Source organism: Cygnus olor, chromosome 9 (genome assembly GCF_009769625.2).
Source record: "Cygnus olor isolate bCygOlo1 chromosome 9, bCygOlo1.pri.v2, whole genome shotgun sequence".
NCBI classification, from domain to species: Eukaryota; Metazoa; Chordata; class Aves; order Anseriformes; family Anatidae; genus Cygnus; species Cygnus olor.
Window position 1 is genome coordinate 13945523 of NC_049177.1, and position 21223 is coordinate 13966745.

General features: G+C 58.9%; 2 protein-coding genes across 2 annotated transcripts; both read left to right on the top strand.

Annotated features, from left to right (window-relative positions):
• On the top strand, nucleotides 1–2591 carry CPN2 (carboxypeptidase N subunit 2). Its single transcript, XM_040567237.1, has 2 exons — nucleotides 1–282; nucleotides 753–2591. The coding sequence occupies exons 1-2, from the start codon at nucleotides 10–12 to the stop codon at nucleotides 2376–2378; spliced, it is 1899 nt and encodes a 632-aa protein (XP_040423171.1). The 5' UTR covers nucleotides 1–9; the 3' UTR covers nucleotides 2379–2591.
• A 450-nt stretch (nucleotides 2592–3041) lies between these two features.
• Nucleotides 3042–10674, top strand: LOC121074755 (platelet glycoprotein Ib alpha chain-like). The gene is made up of 2 exons (XM_040567236.1): nucleotides 3042–3648; nucleotides 5124–10674. The coding sequence occupies exons 1-2, from the start codon at nucleotides 3581–3583 to the stop codon at nucleotides 7876–7878; spliced, it is 2823 nt and encodes a 940-aa protein (XP_040423170.1). The 5' UTR covers nucleotides 3042–3580; the 3' UTR covers nucleotides 7879–10674.
• The last annotated feature ends 10549 nt before the right edge of the window (nucleotides 10675–21223 follow it).

Sequence of the window (21223 nt, forward strand, 5' to 3'; positions counted from 1 at the left end):
TGCCAGGACATGCTCATGGCCACCGGCCCGTGCCCTGCATGGGTTCACCTCCGGTCCCCTGGGGCCGGGCTGATTTTTGAAGCACTCCAAGGACACGGGTTGTTGTTGCCGATAAGCAGAAAGTGGCAGCTCCGCCCCAGCAGGAACGGTCTGTCAGCTGCCTCCACATCCGCCCCACAAAACATCTTCCCTTCTCGGCGGGGTTCGCTCCTCACAGCGGGCTCAGCAGCGGTTCCCGTGGTGGCAGTCCCCGTGGTGGTGGTCCCCGTGATGCCACTCACGGTAAGTGGCAGGGCTCAGGGGGCTTGGGACGGGTTTGCTGGGGGCCTGGGGTGCGTGGGAAGTGCTGGAAACAAGTCAGGTGGCGGGAGGGAGAGGCCATGCCCGACGGTGCTCCGGGGCACGGCTCTAAGTCCAAAACACCCCATGGCATGGGTGCCCCAGGTGGGTGTCACAGCGGGATGGGCACTGTCCCCCATCACCAGGCAGCACCAGCAGGTGTCCCAGGCATGGAGGAAATGGTGGTGGTCTGGGTGTTTCTGCTCAGCCCCTGCTTGTGCACAGATGTGCACAGGCACGTACCCTCCCTCCTTTAGCAGACGCTCTGGCTCTGAAACATTACTGCCAGCAGGACGTTCTCAATGGGCAGTCAGAAACACAACCAGCAGAGCCCCCTCGTTGCGTGGCTGAGCGCAGGTCAGCCTGGTGGCCCTGCAGCATCCACAGCAGCTGATGCTGGGCTCCTTCTCCAGCACAGGGTGATGGTCTACGTGGTGCTGGGACTGGGGTCCCTGCTGGTGGGGGGGCTGCCCCTCCCCTGCCCCCCACCCTGCCAGTGCTACGACACCTCCAAGGTCTTCTGCTCGGAGGAGAAGATGAGGGAGATCCCAGTGGGCCTGCCGGGGAACGCCACCCAGCTCTTCTTCGTGGAGACAGCCCTGAGCAGCATCGGGAGCAGGGCGCTGGGCTCCAGCACCACCCTCACCAAGCTGGTCTTCATCAACAACCACATCCAGGAGCTGGAGGCGGGCGCCTTCTGGGGGCTGCCCAGCCTGGCTGAGCTGGAGATCTCGGGCAATCCGCTGCCAGCCATCAGCCCGGGGCTGCTGGCAGGGCTGCCCAGCCTCGCTGTGCTCTCCCTGAGCTCCAACGCCATCCACTCCTTGCAGCCGGGGCTTTTCGCCACTGCCTGCCGCCTGCAGGACCTGCGCCTGCGGGGGAACAAGATCGAGGTGCTGCCCCCCGCCATCTTCCGCCCGCTCCGCCGCCTCCAGGCCCTGGACCTCTCGCAGAACTTGCTGGCCGAGCTGCCCGCCGGGCTGCTGGCCCCGCTGGCCGCCCTCCGCATCCTGAAGCTGAGCGACAACATGCTGGCACGGCTTCCACCTGGCGCCTTCGGGACGCTGTCCCGGCTGGGCGAGCTCCACCTCGACGGCAACCAGCTGGCCGAGCTGCCGGCTGGGGCCTTCGCGGGGCTGGGCGCGCTGCGGCGGCTGCAGCTGCAGCACAACGCCCTGGGCAGCCTGCGCTCCGATGCCTTCGCCGGCCTCCCCAACCTCACCTTCCTCAGCCTGGAGGGCAACCAGCTGGCCTCCCTGCCCGCCGCCCTCTTCCAGGGCACCCCGGGCCTCCTGCACCTCTCCCTGGCCCGCAACCAGCTGCAGGCGCTGCCCCCGGGCGTCTTCGCCAACCTCTCGGCGGTGCAGAGCTTGGCGCTCTCCCACAACGCCCTGGCTCGCCTCCCCGCCGAGGCTTTCCGGGGGCTGGTGGGGCTGACGGTGCTGCAGCTCGGCCACAACAACCTCTCCAGCCTGCCCCCGGGGCTGCTGGACGGGCTGCCCAGCCTGGCCACGCTGGGGCTGGAGCACAACCGCCTGCCCCGCCTGCCCACGGGCTTCTTCGATGCCAACGAGGAGCTGGTGCGTGTGGAGCTAGAGGACAACCCCTGGGCGTGCGACTGCCGCCTCGCCTACCTCCTGGGCTGGCTCCAGGTCTTCGCCGACCCCCTCCTCCACGTGCAAGCCTTCTGCGCCAGCCCGGCTGCCCTCCAGGGCCAGCCCCTCCTGGAGGTGACCCACAGGCAGCTGGCGTGTGCCAAAGATGAGGGCTGGGACGCGGTGCCTGGGGAGGATGCACCAGGGCAGTGCACCTACAGCAACCCCGAGGGCACCCTGCACGTGTCCTGCAATGCCACGAGCTGCCAGCGGCTCAGCCTTCGCCTCCCTCCTCCTCCTCCCAGCCAGGCGGCGGGGCCGGGGACCGAGTACCGGGGTGCCTGGGTGCTGCGCTCCCCCTGCGGCACGCTGCAGGTCAGCGTCCTCATCACAGCGCAGGGCCCGGAGGTGACCACACCACCAGGGCTCCCTGCTACGCCCTAGGTCTGGGGCATGTGCTGCTGCTCCTCGTGGTCATCCGGTTGGTGCAGCGGCTACACTGAAATCAGCCTGAGAAACAACGCCCCGTGTCCTGCACTGATGTCCCCGCCGTGGTCACCGTCACCATGCTCTGTGCGGGAGCCGGACTCGCGGTGCCTCTTCACCCAGCCGTGCGTTCCTGTGTGTGTCAAATATTATTAAAGTGTATGTATCATCTCTGTGCAGCCCGTTCCCGAGGTGCAGAGGGGGAAGACGCCGTCTGTCTTGCAGGGGAAGGTGGCTGTGATCCTGCAGGGCTGTGGCTGGAGGCCCTGGGCCAGGCTGCGAGGGGCGCGGGTCCCCGGGGGTGCCGCTCGCTGGTTGCTGCCCGCAGGGCTTGGCACCCCGCGGAGATGGGGGTCCGAGAGGACAGCGGTGCTGCCCTAAGGGAGTAAGTGTGTGTGCGTGTGAGTGTGCGTGTGTGTGCACACGCGTGGGTGCGCGCCCAGCCAGCTGAACCCTTCTCCCCGACGGCGCTGCGGCCGGGGCTGCGCTGCGCGGTGCTGCTGCTCCATCTGGTGGCCGGCGGGACTCGGGGTGTCCCGGGCCGGGGACAGCCGGGGGGGCCCTGCCAGAGCCCGGCCGCCCTCCCCCGAGCCGGCCTGCCCGCAGCCACAGGGCCCCGGGGTCCCCCTCGGGGGCGCGCTGCTTTGCTGCCTCTCCCCACCGCCTCAGCCTCACCGCTGCCAGCTCCTTCCCCACCGTTGCCCAGAGGGAGAGGCGGCACCAGAGGGGAGTTTTGTGGTCTCCCAGCCTGCCCCATCAGCAGAGTGTGCTCAGCAGGGTCCCCGGCTGGTGCCCAGCGGAGGTGAGCCCCACGGCCAGCCACAGCCCCACGGCCAGCCGCCAGGACGGGGCTCTGTGTCTGTCCAGCAGGGCCACAGAAGTCACCTCCGTTACCAGTCTGAACAAGCAGCTTCACAGCAGCACCTTTCAGCTACATAAGCCTCTTCTCAAGGAAGGAAAAACAGGCTGGCCTGAAGATCTCGGGCTTCCCTTGATGTGAGCTGCTGCGTGGTGCCAGCAGATAACACCTGGCAGTGCCTGCATCCTCTCCTGGGGTGCGTGGGACTGCTCCCCACGGCTCTGTGCTGTGTGCTTATCTCCCCGAGCAGCCCTGCAAAGCCAAGCCCCGTGCCTGGGCCGTGGATAAAGCTCCCCAGGTGATGGGACCCCTCGTCCCCTGCCTCGCACAGCACAGCTCCGGCGGCTGGACGCGTTCCCGAGAGCTCAGGCAAGTCGGTGGTGCAAAATGCTTTAAAGTGTGCCAGGAGGGTGGTTCTGGGGAGCTGTTGATCTGTGTCCTTGCTGCTGGGTAGAGGGACAGGCAGGGACACCGCAGCCAGGGTGTGGTGCAGGGAGCCAGGGTGTGCAGCCCCGTGGGGCAGCTGGCGCACACCTCGCCTCTCAGCCCTTTCTGTCCAAACCCAACGGTTTGCAGCCTCCTGGCTTTGCTGACCTCTCGACATTTTTTCAGAAAATATCTAGGTCTTTTCAAAGCGAATTTAGCCTCCTGGAGTTAGCTTTTGCCATGGTTAGCTTTGATGGATGCCTGAGAAGCAGCCCATGGCTCTTTCTTTTTTTTGCTGCTGGTGGATGTGAGCCAGTGAGTTCAGCTCCTAGCTGCTGGTCAGAGCCCTAAATGCTGGGTTTAAGACAGGAAATCTGCGGACATCTCCAAGTCTCTTAGTGAGCCTAGTCCTAAACGTGGTTGCTGCTTACAAGTCAACCATTTCTACCTGACAAAGCTGCATAACTAATGCCAAAATATAATGTGATTAGCAGGGGTCCTGAAAAGGATGCGTTTAAAGTAATGTTTTAACTAACCCTTCGGAACTGAGAGAAGCACCAACAGGGAGCCCACCCAGCACAGTGCTCTGTGGAGCTGTCTGACCTGGATGGCCAGAGCAAATCCAGGGATTTGCAGCGAGGCAGGGGGAAGAGGAAGGCAGAGGGATACACCAGGCATCGTTGCTTCAGGTCTCTGCTCCTGGGGACACCGGGCAGCCCTCCCATGAGCTGTGCCGAAGGGCTGTGGTGGCACCACTATATGCCATCGTGAAAGACGAGGGAAGATGTGTCCTGCCTCATGGAGTGGGACTGGTGCTTTCACACCTGTGCTAGGGCTTGGCTCTTCTTCTTTTTTTTTTTTTTTTTTTAAATTACATTAACGCTAGATTTTCCAAAGTTACATTCTGTGGGGATGCCAGCTGCTCCACAGGCTAAGTTTTTTGGCATACGCTGTGTAAACAAGGTTGTCTGGTGCTGGCTGGCTGCTGGGACCATGTCTGATCTCAGGTTTGCTGCCAGCAAGCAGAGAGCTGGTTGGTGCTGCTGATGCGTGAGCAAGCCGTGGCCCTGCTGAGTCCTGGCCCTGCTGGGGCAGCACTAAGGGGCAGCAGCTCTCTGCCTGCTTCATCCAGACGCATCTGAGCCTACAGCCCAAATGTGGGGCGAGCAGACTCAGAGCAGACACCACCCAGCTCTGCTGGAGCCTCCCCCACTGCCATGCTGTCAGCTGGCTCTCTGCCTTCCTCTCCATCCCTTGGTACCAACACAAGTGAACTCTTGTAAATGCAGCATATTCTGGTTTATACAACCTCTCTCTTTCAAGTAAAATGACTTGTGATATGTGAACAGAATGGTTCTGAGAGCTGTGGATGCAAGTCTTATTGTTCTTCAAATCTGACATTTGAAACCCTTTTTCAGGATGATGTACCAGCATTTCCTTTTCATTTTCTTGCTCTTCTTCCACCCCCATAAATGCCAAGACCAAACCCCGGGTGAAGATCCATACGAAATGCCCAAGGACTACCAGGAGGTCTACAGAGGGACAAAAAATGATGTCAAAGAGATCCCCAAGATTGCAAAGCCCTTCATTTCTGAGATGGTCTTTGTGCAAACCAGCATTACTGCCGTAAGGAAAGGTGCCTTCAGGTACATGCCCAAACTGACCAAGATTTTTTTTATTGGCAACAAGATCAAGGCGGTTGAACCTGGAGCCTTTGATGGTTTGGAGAAACTGAGAGATTTGGAGATCTCTGGTGCCTCCCTGGAAGAACTGGCCGTGGGCACTTTCCAGAACCTCCCAAGCTTGCAGAGACTGGAGCTGAGGGACAGCCACATCAGCCACATCCCCAAAGGGCTCTTTGAAGGGCTGGAGCACTTGGGGGAGCTCTCCCTGCACATCAACGCGATCTCGTCTCTTCCAGAAGGTATTTTTGATTCTCTTGCCAATCTAACTTTTTTGGACCTGTCTAGGAACAGGATCACGGCTCTGTCTGGAAATGTCTTTAGCAAACTCCCCCACTTGCAAGTCCTGCGGCTGTACGAGAATGAGTTGCAGGACCTCCCAGAGGGGCTGCTGGATGCCCAGCAGGGGCTGCTGGAGCTCAGCCTCCAGAGGAACAGGCTCAGGACACTGCCACCCACGCTTCTGAGGAGCCTGGCCCACCTGGAGAAACTCCTCTTGGACAACAACCTCATCAGGGTTCTCCCACCCCAGGGCTTTTTTGGATTAAACAAACTGAAGCTGCTGACTCTAGGCTCAAACCACATTACGGAGCTCCCCTGCTGCCTTTTTGACAGCATACCACAGCTGTGGGAGCTGGACTTGGGCAGGAACAGCTTGGTCACACTTCCAGATGGCATCTTTGTCAATCTCACGTCTCTTGGCAAACTCATCTTGTCCCACAACCAGCTGTCAGCCCTGTCAAGAGGAGTCTTCATGGGGCTCAGCAAGCTCTCGGACCTCCAGCTGGACACAAATCAGGTCTCTGCTCTTGATGACAAGGTCTTTGCTCCTCTCCCAAATCTGAAAACCCTCAATCTTCGAAAGAACCATCTAAGGAGTGTCCCACGAGGACTCCTGGACCCGCTGAAGAGGCTCAGCTCAGTGTATCTAAGCGGGAACCCATGGAGGTGTGACTGCAACCTCTGTTACCTGCACGGCTGGATCCAGGAGAACAGTGAGAAGGTAAAATTGTCTGCCCAAGTGTCATGCAAGACTCCACCCCACCTGGCAGGGCAAGCAGTGGCATCCCTGAGGGACGACCAGTTGATTTGTCCAGCCACTTTGCCTCCTTCAGTTTCCTTCACCCCATCTCTGCCATTCACCTCCGCATCATCACAGACGATGTCAGCCTTGCTGTCACCCGGCGCCTCACCCACTGCAGCACAGACTGCACTGCCATCGGTGACCTTTCCTGTCATGGCACTGCCAGCCATGCCATTACCTATGGCCACCTCCTCCATGTTGCCAACCATACCAACTGAGGCCGTCCGCACTGCTCCATCACCAACCATGATGTCTAAAGCCTCCATCATCACCCCATCATCAGCTGTGACATGGGAAGCCTCCGTCACCACCCCACCACCCACTGTGCTTCCTGAGACCTCCATCACCACCCCATCACCAACCATGTTACCCAGGACCTCCATCACCACCTCACCACCAATTGTGCTACCCAGGACTTCCATCACCATCCCACCACAAACTGTGCTTCCCGAGACCTCCATCACCACCTCATCACCAACCATGCTACCCAAGACCTCCATCACCACCCCACCACCAACTGTGCTGCCCAAGAACTCCATCAGCACCCTACCACCAACTGTGCTGCCCAGGACCTCCATCAAGACCTCATCACCAACCAGGCTGCCTGTGGCCTCCATCACCACCCCACCACCAGATGTGCTACCCAAGACCTCCATCACCATCCCATCATCAGCTGTGCTCTCTAAGACCTCCATCACCAACCCATCAACAACTATGCTCCCTAAAGCCTCCATCATCACCCCACCACCAACTGTGCTACCCACGACCTCCATCATTATCCCATCATCAGCTGTGCTACCCGAGGCTTCCATCAGCACCCCATCACCAGCTGTGCCACTGGAGGCCTCCAGCCTCTGCTCAGCTCCAGCAACCATAAGCCTGCAGCCTCCTGAGGCCAATAGCCCAGATCTTGCTCTGCCCACTCCGGCTCCTGCCACCCCACCGATGCCAACCACCCCACGGGCAGCTCCCACCATACAAGTGCCTCCTGCTCTTCTGGCACCCACGGCGAGGCCAGTACCCCCTGTACCCCCACTGCGAGGTCACACAAGCCCCCAACCGGCCTCCTCACCCACGTCCCCTGATGGGTACCACCCCAGGGCCTTCTCCCTGCAGCCCAGCCCACGGCACTGCCGCGTCTCCCTCACCCTGGGGCTGGCTGTGCTGGCGCTGCAGGTGGGGGCCACGCTGCTGGGGGTGAAGCTTGTCCTCCTCCTCCACCACGCCACCCGTGGCCGTGGTCCTCCCATGCCACCGGTGAGGCTGCTGAGCGTCCGAGCGATGGCCACCGTGCACCCACACCGGGCTGTGGAGAGGTATCAGTGGGGTGCTGTCCCCCAGGGGTGGGTGTCGCAGGACCCGGGTGGTTTTGGGGTGCCTCCCAGGTGGCCCCCGGAGATGCTGTGATCCTGGGGAGCCTGCACCATGTCGCTGCTGGATGGGACCTTCTGCCGAGCGACACTAGGTGGCATCCCGACACAGGCAGTGGCTGCTACCGCCTGTCCACGGCCACGCGGGGCCACGGGGGGCAGAAGGGCGAGCAGTGGCCGTGGGGCACCACACCGAGGTGGTGGTGGCACCGTGCCCATCCCCGGCTGCCTCCCAGCCCGGCACCCCAGGATGTGCCGGAACCGCTACGGCCACCGCAACGCCCCTGCCTCCTGCCCGCTCTGTCTCGGCTTCCTCTCTGCTGATATTAAAGCCTTCCCTGCGGCTCTGCCACGCTCTGAAGGGCTGACCAGAGGAGAGTTTTCACCGCAGGGCTGCCCTCACTGTCACCTCCAGTGGGGATTTTCTGCCTCCCGCTGGAGCACGCGGTCCCCAGGTGGTGCCAGCGGTCAGAGGCCGGGGTGGGAGCAGGTTGCACGCTGCGACCCAGTGACAAAACAGAGATGCAATTTCTAAATCTTGCATCCCCAGAACCTCTGTAGGATGCTGCCTGCCCTGTCCCCTGGAAGGGTGACATCTGAGCACAGCCAGCCACTTTGTTCGCACGGAGAGGCTGCAGCTGAACCTGTCCCCAGCATGGGCCGCTCACCAGCATGTCACTCCTCGTAGTGAGCATTCCTCTCGCAGACCTGGCCTGGGGGCTGGCTGTTACCTCCTGTCGGGCACAGAAACACCTTCCCTGCCACTGCCACCCGCACAAGCCCGGGGAGCCGGACCCTGTGGGCTTGGAAGGCAGCAGGCAGCAGGGAGCGGACACTTCTCACCAACATACTGCAAGAGCAAAGGAGGGGGACCGGTGCTTTGCATTAGGGTACGTGCCCGTGGCTGTGCACTGGGGACCTGCACACACACCTCTGCTAAGCCTGTGCAGTGTCACGGGCTGCTCTGCCAAGTCTCGATGATGGCTGTGAAATAAGGGAGGTGAGCAGGGGCAGCACATCTGCACGGGCTGCAGCGAGCGGCCCCAGAGCCTGGCACTGCGGGTAATGAGACACAGGTGAGGGGAAGGGAGTGTTTTTCCTGGCAGCCCATATGGGCTCAGCTTCGTGCTTGATTTAGAGGGTTTGAAAGCGGGGCCGGCTGCCGGGGAGCAGACCCCGGGCACCTCCCGTGGGATTGGAGGGGGGCGCTCCTTTGGTTTGGTGGATATTTAATGGCCCGGTGCAGTCTAAACAGGGAAGTACTTGGGGGTGAGATTAGCACAACATAATCACATCTTAAAAGGTCTTCAGAGACATAAGGCACGTCTGCTCTCCTATTAATTACTTGTTATTAATAAAGCCGGGGTCAGGCTGGAGGTGTTTGCTCCAGAACGCACCGGTTCCTTCTCTGCGGAGCACATCTGTCCTCTGCGTCCGTGGGTCTGGCAGGGGCACAGCCCTGCCGAGCTGCACACCCCACGGCCAGCATCCCTGCAGCTCCCTGGCCACGTAACGCCCCGCCAGGGCCCTGCCTTCCTTCCTGGAACACCTCCGAGTGCTGTAAAACACAGCCAGGGCTTCCCAGCGGGGGAATTTCCTGCTGTGATTGATTTCCAATTTGCAAGGAAAATACAGGGCTGGCCCCACCGGCTCACAGGCAGCAGGCAGCTCCCGGTAGCTCCCGGCCAGGCTGTGGCAATGACAGGGCTGTGGCTGTGCCCAGCCCCGGGGTGTGCTGCAGGAGCACCGTGCCCAGCACATCCTGCCAGGCTTGTGGCTGCTGGGCTGCACCTCGCTGCGGTGCCAAGGAGAGGCTTCCCCCAACATGTCCCCTGCATGCCCTTCCCTGCTCTGCTGTGGGCAGCCCAGGCATCTCACAATGGGACAGCCATTGTACTGGCCAGCTCCTGATGATTTTTTCATCAATTAATTTTTAATATTTTTTTTCCGAACTCAGAAAAGATTTTAGCACCACCAGCACAATGCAGCTGCACCACCCTTTGCTCTCCTCCTGCTTTCTGCTCTCTTTGCACTTGATGCCCCTGGTTCTCGGACTGGAAAAAAAGTGCTGAGCATCCCTGTGCAGCATCTCCAAGCTGCTGGAATTCCTGTAAACCTCTTCCTTGTTGCCGTGACTGCCTGAGCTCCTTGTTAACCTCAGGTGATGAGCAGTTTGAAGCAGAGACCGGACACCCTGTGTGCCCCCAAGCAGTGTTGGGCCCGCAGGTCCCCAGCATGGCCTGGGGGGCCCCACAGCCCTTGTTGGCCCCATTCCTGCTCCGTGCAGAGGAGATGTGGGCCCCGCAGTCTCCTCGTCCCATCACTGCGGGTATAGTGCCCTGCCCCTGCCACCTGCCTCGGTCCCCTTGGCGGAGCCGTGGGGACCCCAGGGGGCAGGAAGGGGGCCCTCGGGTGACAGCACTTTCTTGTGGCTGGCGGAAAGGGGGGAACAAACACCTGCATGGGGGGAATTGCAAAATAACCCCAGCCCCCGTGGGCAAGTCCCACTGCTGCTGCAGGAAGCCTGCCCCTCCTGTGGTCGCAGCTCCCTCGCCACATGCCCACCCCGTGTGCCCACCCAGCACGTGCACGTGTCCCTGGCACGGGCTCCTTGGCCTCGGCATCCCTGCTGGAGCCTGAGCTGCCCTCTGAGCCACTGGGGCAGCGAGGGGATGCCCAGGCACTGGGACCAGCCATCGCTGCATGCAGGGTTTGGGCATGAGAGTGAGAGCGAGGCAAACCGGCCGGCACATCCTCCCTTGGGGCAGCGGGAGAGCCGGAGGGGCGGAAGCTGCCTATTTGTTTAAGGTGCAAACAAGTTATGTTAATCTGCTGCCTGTTTGTATTTCTTTAGAGCGCCCGTGTGAGAGGGGAGCGGAGATGGAGTCTCCCCTTTGTGCGGGGGCACTGCCGTGCCGTTTGAAGTGGAGGTGAGAAAACACAGAGGGGCAGATGGAACCTGCTTTTGGAGTGAAAGATTTTTTTCGGCTATTTATGATAATTAGTGGGAAACGCTCCTCAAGCGTTTCAGATGATTCTGTAATGAAGTTGGGCCGAATGTTCCCGCTTTGTTCCCGGGGAACCATTAAAAATCCCCCTTCTTTGGCCGCCTTAATGCAATGCTGAAAAGGCACAATGGCATAAAAGTCGCCCTGGGCAGGGCGGAACGCCTCCTTCCCCCGCGAGGGAGAGCCCTTTAGAGCCCGGATTTTCTGGGTTATAAACCCCAGCGCTCGCAGTGTTCGTGCGAAAGCTGCAGGTCCTGCTGCTGGGCGCCTCTGCATCACTAATGCCGCGGGGTGTGTGTGAGCTGGGAGGACAAAGGCTGAGACAAACAAACAGGGATGAGAAGGAGCAGGCGCAGTGATGGATGCCGTCATTCGGCGTGTTTAGGAAAGCTGCCCCTGACTGGGGCTGGGGTTTTGCTGCGAGGGGCAGGGGACTGGTACTTGCAAGGTGGGGTCCAGCCCCCAGGAGAGAGCCCTGCAGCGCTGGTGGCCAGGGCCAGACCCTGTCCTGGGGATCCTGCTGGTGCCACCAGGCCCCTGGTCACCTAAGTGAGGCAGGAGGCATCCAGCATAACCCCGGGGTGATCAGTGCCAGGGAGCGAGGGCTGGCCTGGTCTCACAATGCTTTTAGCTCCTCCAGCACGAGCGATGTCAGGAGGCACCTGCCTGAGATCCCACATCTATTAGTGCCACTTCCCTGGGGGCGGTGCGCAAGGATAATGTGAGCCGTCCTGCTGAAATGATGACAGAAAGGGAATGTGCCAGGAGCTTTTAGCATAATGGTCAGGGCTGAACGTGATGGTGGGGGTTTAAGTGTCCCATCAATATTCCCGTCTCGCTGGCAGCCGTGCTGCTGGGGCTGGAGCAGCTCCCTGCCAGCCACCTCCGTCTCCCCGCACCGCCCGCCCCGGCCCTAATCAAGTTCTCTTCTCAGCCCGTGTCCCGCAGGGCCCTCGCTGCCTTCAATGAGGGGAAATTTGCAGACAAATTTCTGCCAGCAGGACACTGGAGCTCTCCTGCATGGTGGGATAAAGATCCCTGCAGCCTCCGCACGGTCCTGCCGGGGGAGCGTGTCCGGGCAGCCTGGGGCCGGTCACTGGGGGCTGTGGGAATAGGGCCGGAGGCTCTTTGAGCGGGGCTATTCTTTGCCTCGAGATAATGCACGGCCTGCGGTGGCACCGTGACACAATGAGCCCATCTGTGAATAGGCTGGAACTGTTACCTCCGGGTTCCCTTACGGCAGGTCCTGAAGTGCCACTTGGGTTATTATGATGCCTTCGCCAATACCTGTGTCCCTCCTCGAGGTCTTTTTGGGGAAATATCTCTAGATACACCATATATTTCCTTTGGGGACAGGGGTGCAGATACTGGGACGTTTGCTGGCCCTGGGGACGGAGCATTTGGCTGGTGCAGGTTTGCAGGAGAGGCACGGTGTGGCTGCTCTCGGCAGTGGGGCACAAGGAGCACCAAGTCCCACGCTGAGCCAAATCACTGTCTTTGGAGAGCTTACCATGCAAAACTGGCTAGCCTGGTGCCCGAAGGCACAAGCCTCAAGCCCGTAGCTCCCTGACCAGCACCTTGTGGACAGGCACTGTCACGCAGTAGCACTGCCCAGTTTGCTTTTTGCAGGCAATGGCGGCACCACCGGGACCTACCATGCCCAGTAGTACCATCGCCAGCCCTGCCAATATGCCATCCCCTCTGCCTCCCATCCCATGCTTTATTATTTTTCCTTATTTTTAAATCAATTTTTGTATTTTTCCCTCCCTGCCGTCCCTTGATTCCTCTCCAACCAGCTATTTCCCAGCAGGACAGCAGCCCAGGTACGCGCGGCGGCGTGCTCCCGACCTTTCCCAGCACAGTCCCCAGGGGCTGGCAGCACGAGGCGGGCGCACAAAGGCACCGTGGCGGCTGCGGCGCTGACCCTGCCGTGCCACAGCTACCTGCTGCTCCGCCACAATGGCCCCGCGGCCCCGGCCAGCCTGCCGGGGTGATGAAAAAGGGCCCGAGATAATAATGAGGCTGGCTACTACTGCTCTCTTCAGAGAGCCGAGTCAACTCCTTGGGAAGAAAGGAAAAAGAAAAAAAAAAAAGGGAAAAAAAAAAAAGAACCCCCACTCTTGGATAATAAAGAAGTAACAAATGAAGAATGAAAGCCTATAGAAGGCGTCTTAACCCAGCGAAGAAAAAAAATGTCAACATCTGTGGAGCTGTCTGCAAAAACAGACTGAACCCCTAATGAATACCCTCTAGAAAAGGCATTCAGTCAAGGAAAGGCAAAAGGCTACATTTTTCTATGGAGGTATAAAGATTTTAATGAATCTGCCCTTTCCCTTTCCAGTGCAGTTGAACCAAGCGCTAATGTTCATCTTCAGCTGCATTAAAGGATCCGGAGGGGGGCGGAGGGGGAAGAGTCTTGATCTGAAAGCTTACGAGGAGGGTGGATTTAGGGAGCCTGGATAGATGTCTGAGCACTAAGGCAAGGAAGAAAAGCAACAGGCATTAGAGAAAACACTGTTTAACAAGAGTTTCTTTAGTCAGCCCATTTGAGCAGAGATTGGTGCGCCATAAACGTAATCCTCTTAGTGCTGACTTAAACGTGTTTGTACAAAACAGGGAAATATAATATGAATGTAATAGTCACGTTTACTAAAATGCTTAATAAAAAGACAAAAGTTCTTTATTTTGATCTTCGGCTCTGATGCAGGGTGGGGGCACAGCAGATGTTTCCTCAGAAGGCTGTTCGGGGAAAAAAAAAGCCATGCAGAGTGCGGCTGTGCAGCGGCTGTGCTGTGCCATGCTGTGCTGGGCTGTCTTGCTGTGCCATGCCATGCTGTGCTGTGCCGTGCTGTGCTGTGTCTTTCCGTGCCGTGCTGTGCCATGATTGCCTTGCCATGCCTTGCCATTCGGTGCTGTGCCATGCCATGCCATGCTGTGCCATGCTGTGCCATTCTGTACCATGTCCTGCTGTGTCATGCCATGCTGTGCCATGCTGTGCCATGCCACGCCGTGCCGTGCCATGCAGGACCATGGCTCCTATGTCAGGCTGGGTGCCGGTGGGTCGTCCCTTTTCTCACCAGCCCTGGACATGGTGAGCCGTGGTGGCTCTGGACCTGCAGACACTTGAGGAGCAGCAGGTGCTGTGGCTCATGTGGGAAGGCACACGCAATTTTCCTGATTGCCCCCTGAGGCTTTGCCATGACGCTCTGTGCAGTACTAGAGGATATTCCCCAGCTGGGAATGTTGCATCTCCTCCCAAGGGCAGGGCTTAAGCCCCAGCTGTAAGGTTCGAGCTGAGCTAGAGCTGTTGTGCAGGGACCATGACAGCCACCCCTGGGTGCTGCCTACCTCGTGCTGCGCAGGAGCACAGACCCGCAGGGGTGCTGCCGTCACCATCCCTGCCTTCATGCTAATGGCAGGCTCATTTTAGGGACAGTAGACTCACTTTTGAGCAAAATCTTGTGGCTTTTCCCCACAAATTAGAACAGAAGCGATGCAGTTTCAGCTGGAAATGTTTGCTGTGTCGTTGCACAACCACTGTTTTTGCTCTGAGCACAGCCTGCCCAGCCAAACAAGTATAGATGCCCTCGTGCTGCTGCAGCGCTGCAGTCAGGCTTGTGCTCTTTGAGGCTTCTTCTGCGGGCTCTCTCCACCCTGCGTGCCACCTCTGACGTGACTCAGTTGTTGGAACAACTCATGTCAGCTGTCTCCCCATAAGGCTGCCTGTTGGGACTGCAGAGGAAATGTTTGCCAGAGCTGCCCCGACATTTCCTAGCAGCGTAAGGCTCCACTCAGAAAGTTGTTCCTCTGAAGGCAAAGACTGAAGGTAACAGGTTCATTTCTACAGAATAATCACGGAAAATGCTAAACTGAAAGGTAGTGTTGGGTTTTGGCTTAGTTTCTAAGCTTTTGATTTATGTTGATACTCGACAGCTGTAGTAGCTGATATAAATACGTTAGATATTTATCACCTGCCCCGTTGATACCTTACATTGTGAAATGTTGGCAACACAGGGACACAATGAGTTCAGCTTTCCAGATCTGATAGTTAAACATTTCTACTCCACAGCACAGTTACCTGCCAGACCTTCCTCTGCTCTGGGACAAGGAGCAGTGGTACAGCACCGGGTGGCTCACGTGCTAGGGCTGAAAAGGGCATTTCCAAAACCGTCCGAGGTCAGCCCGACCCCGGTTCATACTGGCAGGCTGGTGGGTGCGTTTCATTGCTCAACGCTTGTTTCTCGCACCATGTATGGGCTAAAACAACATCTTTTCCTCCATCTTCTCACCCCAAGAGGGCAGCCAGCCGTGTTTCCTGCACGCTGGGATGAGTAAGGCCACAGGATGTCACCTCCGGGGTGTGGAGGGTGCTATGGGGACAGTTTGCTTGGCGGAAAGTGTCAGTGCAAACTAGGTAAAACTGTGTTTTCCAACAAAAAAAATCCACTCTAATAGGAAAATAAATGCTCCAGTTGTTTTGGAAGCACATCAGATGTTTTCTGGTACAGCCCACAACATGTACAGCGAGGACGAGGCATTTTCCGTGGAGAGCAGATATTTTCCACAGCAACAACATTTTTTTGGTTGTTGTTTAAAAACCAGACCAAAACAACAACCCACAAGCTGCCTCCCAGTTAAGCAGAAGGAGAAAAGCTTTGGGAGCAGATATTTCCTGCCTGCCCGCGGGGGCTTTGGAGACCAGCTGGGAGGGCACGCCGTAACACCAGGGCTGCGCAGCTCCCGTGCGGGTCTCAAACTACCAGCCATAGCTTTTGTGTGGAAAGGTGAAAAAAGATGCTTAAAAAGCCCACCAAAAATAGTGCATTTGTGGTGGCTAGAAGAAAGGAAATAGGTTGATTGTTTGGTCTGCCACCAGTTCTCCTGGAGGCTGCTTCCCTGGCAGGGCAGAGCAGAGGCCACCGAAGCCGTGTGGGGCAGAGGGCAGATGCCGGCAGCCTCGTGCTCACTCACCCAACTGGCTAAAAGGTCCCCCAGCCCTGCAGGTACCGCCAGCACCTCCTGGGTGCCTCCTCCTGCTTTGTCCTGTGCCTGTTTTTTCTCCCTCTGTTGTCCTCAGAGCGACAGCAGAGCCTCCAAGCCCCCCGTGTTCCCTCCTGGCACACATGGCTCCCGAGCCCCGTGTGCGAAGGGTACCTTTCTGCACGGCAGCATCGTTGTTGTAACAGGAACGGCGTGCTTTACAGCCCCATAAACCCCACATCCTTCTGTGCAGGCTGCTCTTACGTGACGCTAATGCTTACAAGATGTGCAGCGCTGCGGGATGGCCCCAGTACCCCACGCCACAGCAAACAGCTCGTGTTGTACACAGCTCTGCGCCTGCAGCCCTTGCTAATGAGTCCCAGGGACAAGCCACCCGCTATCGGCAGCCCCGCCGTGGCTGCTCTCTGTCCCTGCTCGCATGCCTGCACTCCGTGCACCATGCCGAGTGCCTGCTGGAGGGCTGAACTGGTGTGCCCCGCGTGTCCCAGTGTGTCCTGGTGTGCCCCGGTGCATGGGCACCGTGGGGACACGGCATTGTCTGGCATGGGGTTGTGATCACGCAGCTCGGCTAACGTGATTTACATCCCATATTCGACCTCTGGTGACTTCAAAGCTCTGGCGAGCAGGGGATTAAGCAGAGGGGCTGGGGCTGGGGGGCCGGGGGTGCCGCTCACCTTTGAGCTCCCCGCGTCCCCTCCCCGCCGCGCCCGGGACAATCACCTCCCTTTGTGCTCCCGGGGAAAGCCGGGGTGCAAACACAGGGACCTTGTCAATATTGGTTTTTGAGAAGACTTTTTTCTATTCTCCCACGTCTGGAGTTTTTGTACCAAATCCCCCTCGGGCTGCCCAGCCTTCCCCTGGGAAATCGGGATCCCAGGGGTCCCTGCTAACACCAGCCATTGATTGAAATTTCACACCCACCTGTTTGCACACAAGATTTAATTTGGCCAATTCTTCATGCCCTTTTCCTGCTTAATCATCAACCTATTGACCTTAATATTAAAAGGGGCTAAGGACAAGGGAGAGAGAGAGAGAGAGAGAGACTGTGCTTCTGCAAGGGAACAAAAGCTTCCGGAGGCTAAATCAGCCCTGAGCCCTCTCGGTGTGCAGGAGGAGCCGGACACGGGGTGCACCGCATGAGGCCCCGCTGCGGCGCTCCTCTTCCTCACCGCCCACGAGCTTGGGCTGGGATGGAGCTGGCAGCAAGTCTGCACATCCTCGGCTGGGTGTAAGGCTACCAGTGGGGAAGGGCTGACTCGGCCGTGGGGCTTAGTCCTGAGACAGCATCCCCGGGGGCCCAGCCGCTCTCATGCTCCGCTCTGCCTCTGGTCCTGCAGCACCCGGGTGGGGAAAGGGAGGTGGGAGCAGGAGGGAAGGCTCCGGGGGAGAGAAGACAGCTTTTAATCAGCCCCGGGAGAGAGAAGATGGCTTTTAATCAGCCCCGGGGATGGGAGGGTGGAAGGGTGGGACCCTCCATCCCTGCTGCTTTGCTTGCTGGATGTACAGAACCCCCTCAGGCAGCGCGCTGTGGGTAGAGCTTCAGGAGGTCTCCGCACTTGCAGCTGTAATTTGCCTTCTGGGAAAAAAAAAAAAAAAAAAAAGGAGTTTTTTTTTTTTTTCCCTGCCTGTCTTAACCGAGGTGAAACCCGAGCCGTGTGGGAGCCTGCAAGCGTGCGTGGCCGTGCACACACGTGTGCGGCGAGCAGCCCGCTTCCTGCGCCCTGGCCGTGCTGTGCCGCAGCGGCACGCCTGTGCGTGCGCATGTGTGCTCCCCCCCGGCGGGACTGTTTTGGTCTGCAGAGTGCGGTTGTGTTTATTTAATATCTGACGTCCCTTCTGTCTTCAGCGCTGACATTAATTGCCAGACAATGAGCAATGGAGCCCAGATGTTCCCCGGCGGTGGCCTCCCTCCCCTCGCCAGCGCTGCGCGGGTGATAAAAAGCCAAGGGGGAGCCGTGTTTTGAAGGCTGCTGCTGCAGCGCTGCTGGTGAGAGTGAGCCGGGGGCTCTGGCACGCAGGGAGGTGGCTCGGCCCCCACAACTGGGGCTGCCCAGGCGGCCAAGGCTCCCTCGGAGCCCCCCCGTGCTGCAGCCCGGGGCGGTGCATGGGCATCAGGGCCCGGGGCTGTGCCAAGTGCTGGCGCTGTGGCTCAGGCTTGCCACCGAGCTCATTATTTTCTTGCCCGGGGGGTGAGCCCCAGCAGAGGAGAGGCAGGCTGCCAGCTCCTCCCCAGCGCCCACCTGCCCTGGCTGGGGCAGAAGGCTGGGGCCGGCCGCTGGGTGGCTAGCACGCTCCCCAGGGAGCACGGTGAGCCTCACTTGCCAGCGAGAGATTAGCACGGCTGTCTGTCATTTCATAAATATCCCTCCTCACGAAACACAAGGTCGTTTTACAGCAGACATGGCCTTATCAGAGAGCCGCAGTGCTGCTGGGGCCCACGGCATCCAGCTGTGGCTGAGCGCCGTGCCGTGGTTGCGCACATGTGGGGGGCTCTGGCTGCACCCGGGGTGTGCCCTTTGGGCATGGGGCTGGGGGCTGGACTGGTGAAAAACTATGGGTTTGTGAGGGCTGGGATGGGCAGGGGAAGGCAGTGTCCCCTCCCTGTCCCCCGCTGTCCGTTTGACATGCCACACAGGAAGGTGGTGCTGCGGTTTGTGGGGAGGCAGCCCAATTTCCTGCTCTGCCACGGGCTTAATATGCACCCAGCGCTAATCGTTAACTGATATTATTTAATTGGGAATGATTTATTAGAAAAAATGGAACTGGAGAGGGGATAGAGTTGTTCTGAGAGATAGTGCCTGTCGTGGTGGCATCACTTCCTACGGGAACGTGCGTGACCGGGAGCACAACCAGCAAACCAGCCTGACCAGCAAATAACCCCTCACAAGGTTTCCATATTGCCTTTTTAAACAGGAAGGGAACACGATACAAACGCTATGTGAATTATGATCTGAAAAGTTTTCCTGGCAGGTTGTCACATGAGTTGTTAGCGTCAGTCCTTGACATGAACACTCAAAGCCTTTCTGTATGGCGGCTTTAATCCCCTCACCCCCAGCAGAGCTGCCCGCTGGAGCTCTGCTCCCCCTCTTTGGGGTCAGCCCTTTCCTCAGGTACCTCCCAGGCGGGATTTCACACCAGCACCTGCAATTTCAAGCACATCTCGAGGGGGTTCATCAGCAGGGAGCTGTGCCACCTGCTGTGGCGCTCCCCGTCCCATGCACCCCCCGGCCCAGCAGCACCAGGACATCCCCGCCGAGCACGGGGGTCCCCACCCGTGCCCCCCTCCTCCTAAGCTGCCGAGGGTTTTGCCGGAGCCCAGCTGCGCTCTGGCCGGGGAACATCCGCTGTGGAAACCTGGGAGGAGCTGACAATCCCCAAAGATTGGCTGCACACACGGCCAAGCAAGCGCTGCTGGCTCCCGGCCTAATTCGTTGCAAATGTGCCTCAATGTGGTTCCAATCTGGAGCTGCCGCCCCCCCCCCCCCCCCTCCCCACGCCACCCCCCGGGGCTCAGCAGGGGCCGGGGAAGCATCTGAGGGGGGCAGAGCCGGGAGCGACCCCGCTGCTGCCACGGGCACAGAGCGCGGCCTGCGGGGCCCTGCACACCGCCGTCCATCGCGCCCCGGTTTCCATCTGGGTGATTTGTGGGGCAAGCAGCGGGCGGGTGGCCAGGAGCTGCCAGCATCCTTATTTAGTCCTCACGGGGCCTCCCCAGCTGTGAGCGGGACTGGGGCCGCCCACTCCCTGGCCCCTGGTGGGCACGCACCCACTCAGCACCCTCCTGATGCTGCCTGGGGCAGGGCAATGTGTGGCCCCGTGCAAGGCCCCGCTGCACAATGCCCCCACGTCCCCCCCACTGCCTCCCTCAGAGCCGTCCCCCTGTGCCCACCCTGCCCCTGAGCTCCCTTGCCTGTAGGGACAGGGCTCAGCACCCCAAAACCGAGCTCAGGACCTCCCTGCTGAAACCCCGGTGAGCCGTGCCAAAGCCTTTCCAGGCGGCTCTCCCCTCATCCCATGTACACAGCTGGATTTAATGACTCAGAGTCATAAATGATAACACAAACAGCACATACGAATTTCAGGTCCTCCATCCGAGGGCCTCCACGACTTTTAGGGTTCTTACACGAGTCCTGTGATGCCCCTTTTGGTGCAGCCAAGCAATGTTAAGCTCGGCTGTAAAATTAACCCATACTCAACCCTGTTGGGGCATTTGGAAAGAGGTTGATTCAAAGGTTCAAAATAATCGATGAAAATTGCCCCATTAAGCAACCTCGTGGCCCCTCTCCTGCGTTTATAGCTGGATTAAAACTGCCTGGTGCAGAGTTAACTCCCAGAGCATTGAAATGAAGTGGCACAGACCGAGCACAGCTCTTCTTTGGTTTCAGGAGAGCCAGCAGCGAGCAGCACCTGCAATAACAGCACCGGCGTCACCGGCTGATGGCAGGAAGGGAAACGAGCAGCAAAGGAGCTGGAGCAGCAGAGCTCACACCGGTGCTTCTGGGAGATGGGCACAAAACCAGTCTCCCACCAAAAAAAGCCAAGTGACACCGCTGGGTGCCCCAGGGCTGCTGCTGGCCCTGCGGGAGCTGCGATGGGGCAGCTTTGGCCCCGCAGCAGGGGACGTGCCGCCGGGGCTCGAGCACACAGCCCTGGCCATGCCGGCGCGTGCAGCCCGGTGCCGGGAGCAGTGAGGCACCGCGCTTGGCCTTTTAAGATCAGAAAGGTTTTTGAACTGACGTTAGCTCTGGTGTGCAGAGGAAAGCATACAGAAGGGTAATTAAAGTGTAAGAGCGAGGCTGGGTTTGCCTTTAATGGCTTGCAGCTGCAAATATTTTTCTGTCTTCTCTAGCCCGCTTGTAAGCTGTCTGGCTGTATTTCTCATCCCGGCCAATTAGATTCCCATGTGTGCTGCAGGAGTGAAAATATAGAAAGTGAATAATCCTCCGGTGCTGCTCCTCATGCGGAGCCCTTTGAACCTCTCGCTGCTGCGGCTCTGCTGCCCCCGAGCCCCGCCGGCTCCCCGGGCAGCCCCCACTCCCCTCTGCAGCACCGAGCCGAGCCTCCAGCAGACCGTCCGGGCACCACCGCCGTTCATCTTCAAGCCTTTCTGATCAAAGCCGTTTTTTCCCCCTCCTTTTGCTGAGTTTTACAGCCATTTTCCCTTTTTTGAGGCTGGTTTTCTGCCAAAAGTTCCACTCTAAAATCAAAAGGGGTAGTCCATTAATACAAGGCAGCTGTATCGAGTTCACCATTGTGCTGGCTCTTCCAAGGTACCTTGGGTTTTTAATAAACTGTGGAGCAAGGGGAGCTGGTTGGCTCTGAGAAGAGGGAGGCAGAGGGGGAAGAGGCAGCCGAAAGCCACTGTGTGGTACA

Bases quoted from the DNA above. Each gene is read 5' to 3' on its own strand.
- CPN2 (XM_040567237.1), top strand. From the start codon at position 10: ATGCTCATGGCCACCGGCCCGTGCCCTGCATGGGTTCACCTCCGGTCC. The intron at 283-752 runs GTAAGTGGCAGG...CTCCTTCTCCAG, and splicing joins TCCCCGTGATGCCACTCACG to CACAGGGTGATGGTCTACGT.
- LOC121074755 (XM_040567236.1), top strand. From the start codon at position 3,581: ATGGGACCCCTCGTCCCCTGCCTCGCACAGCACAGCTCCGGCGGCTGG. The intron at 3,649-5,123 runs GCAAGTCGGTGG...ACCCTTTTTCAG, and splicing joins ACGCGTTCCCGAGAGCTCAG to GATGATGTACCAGCATTTCC.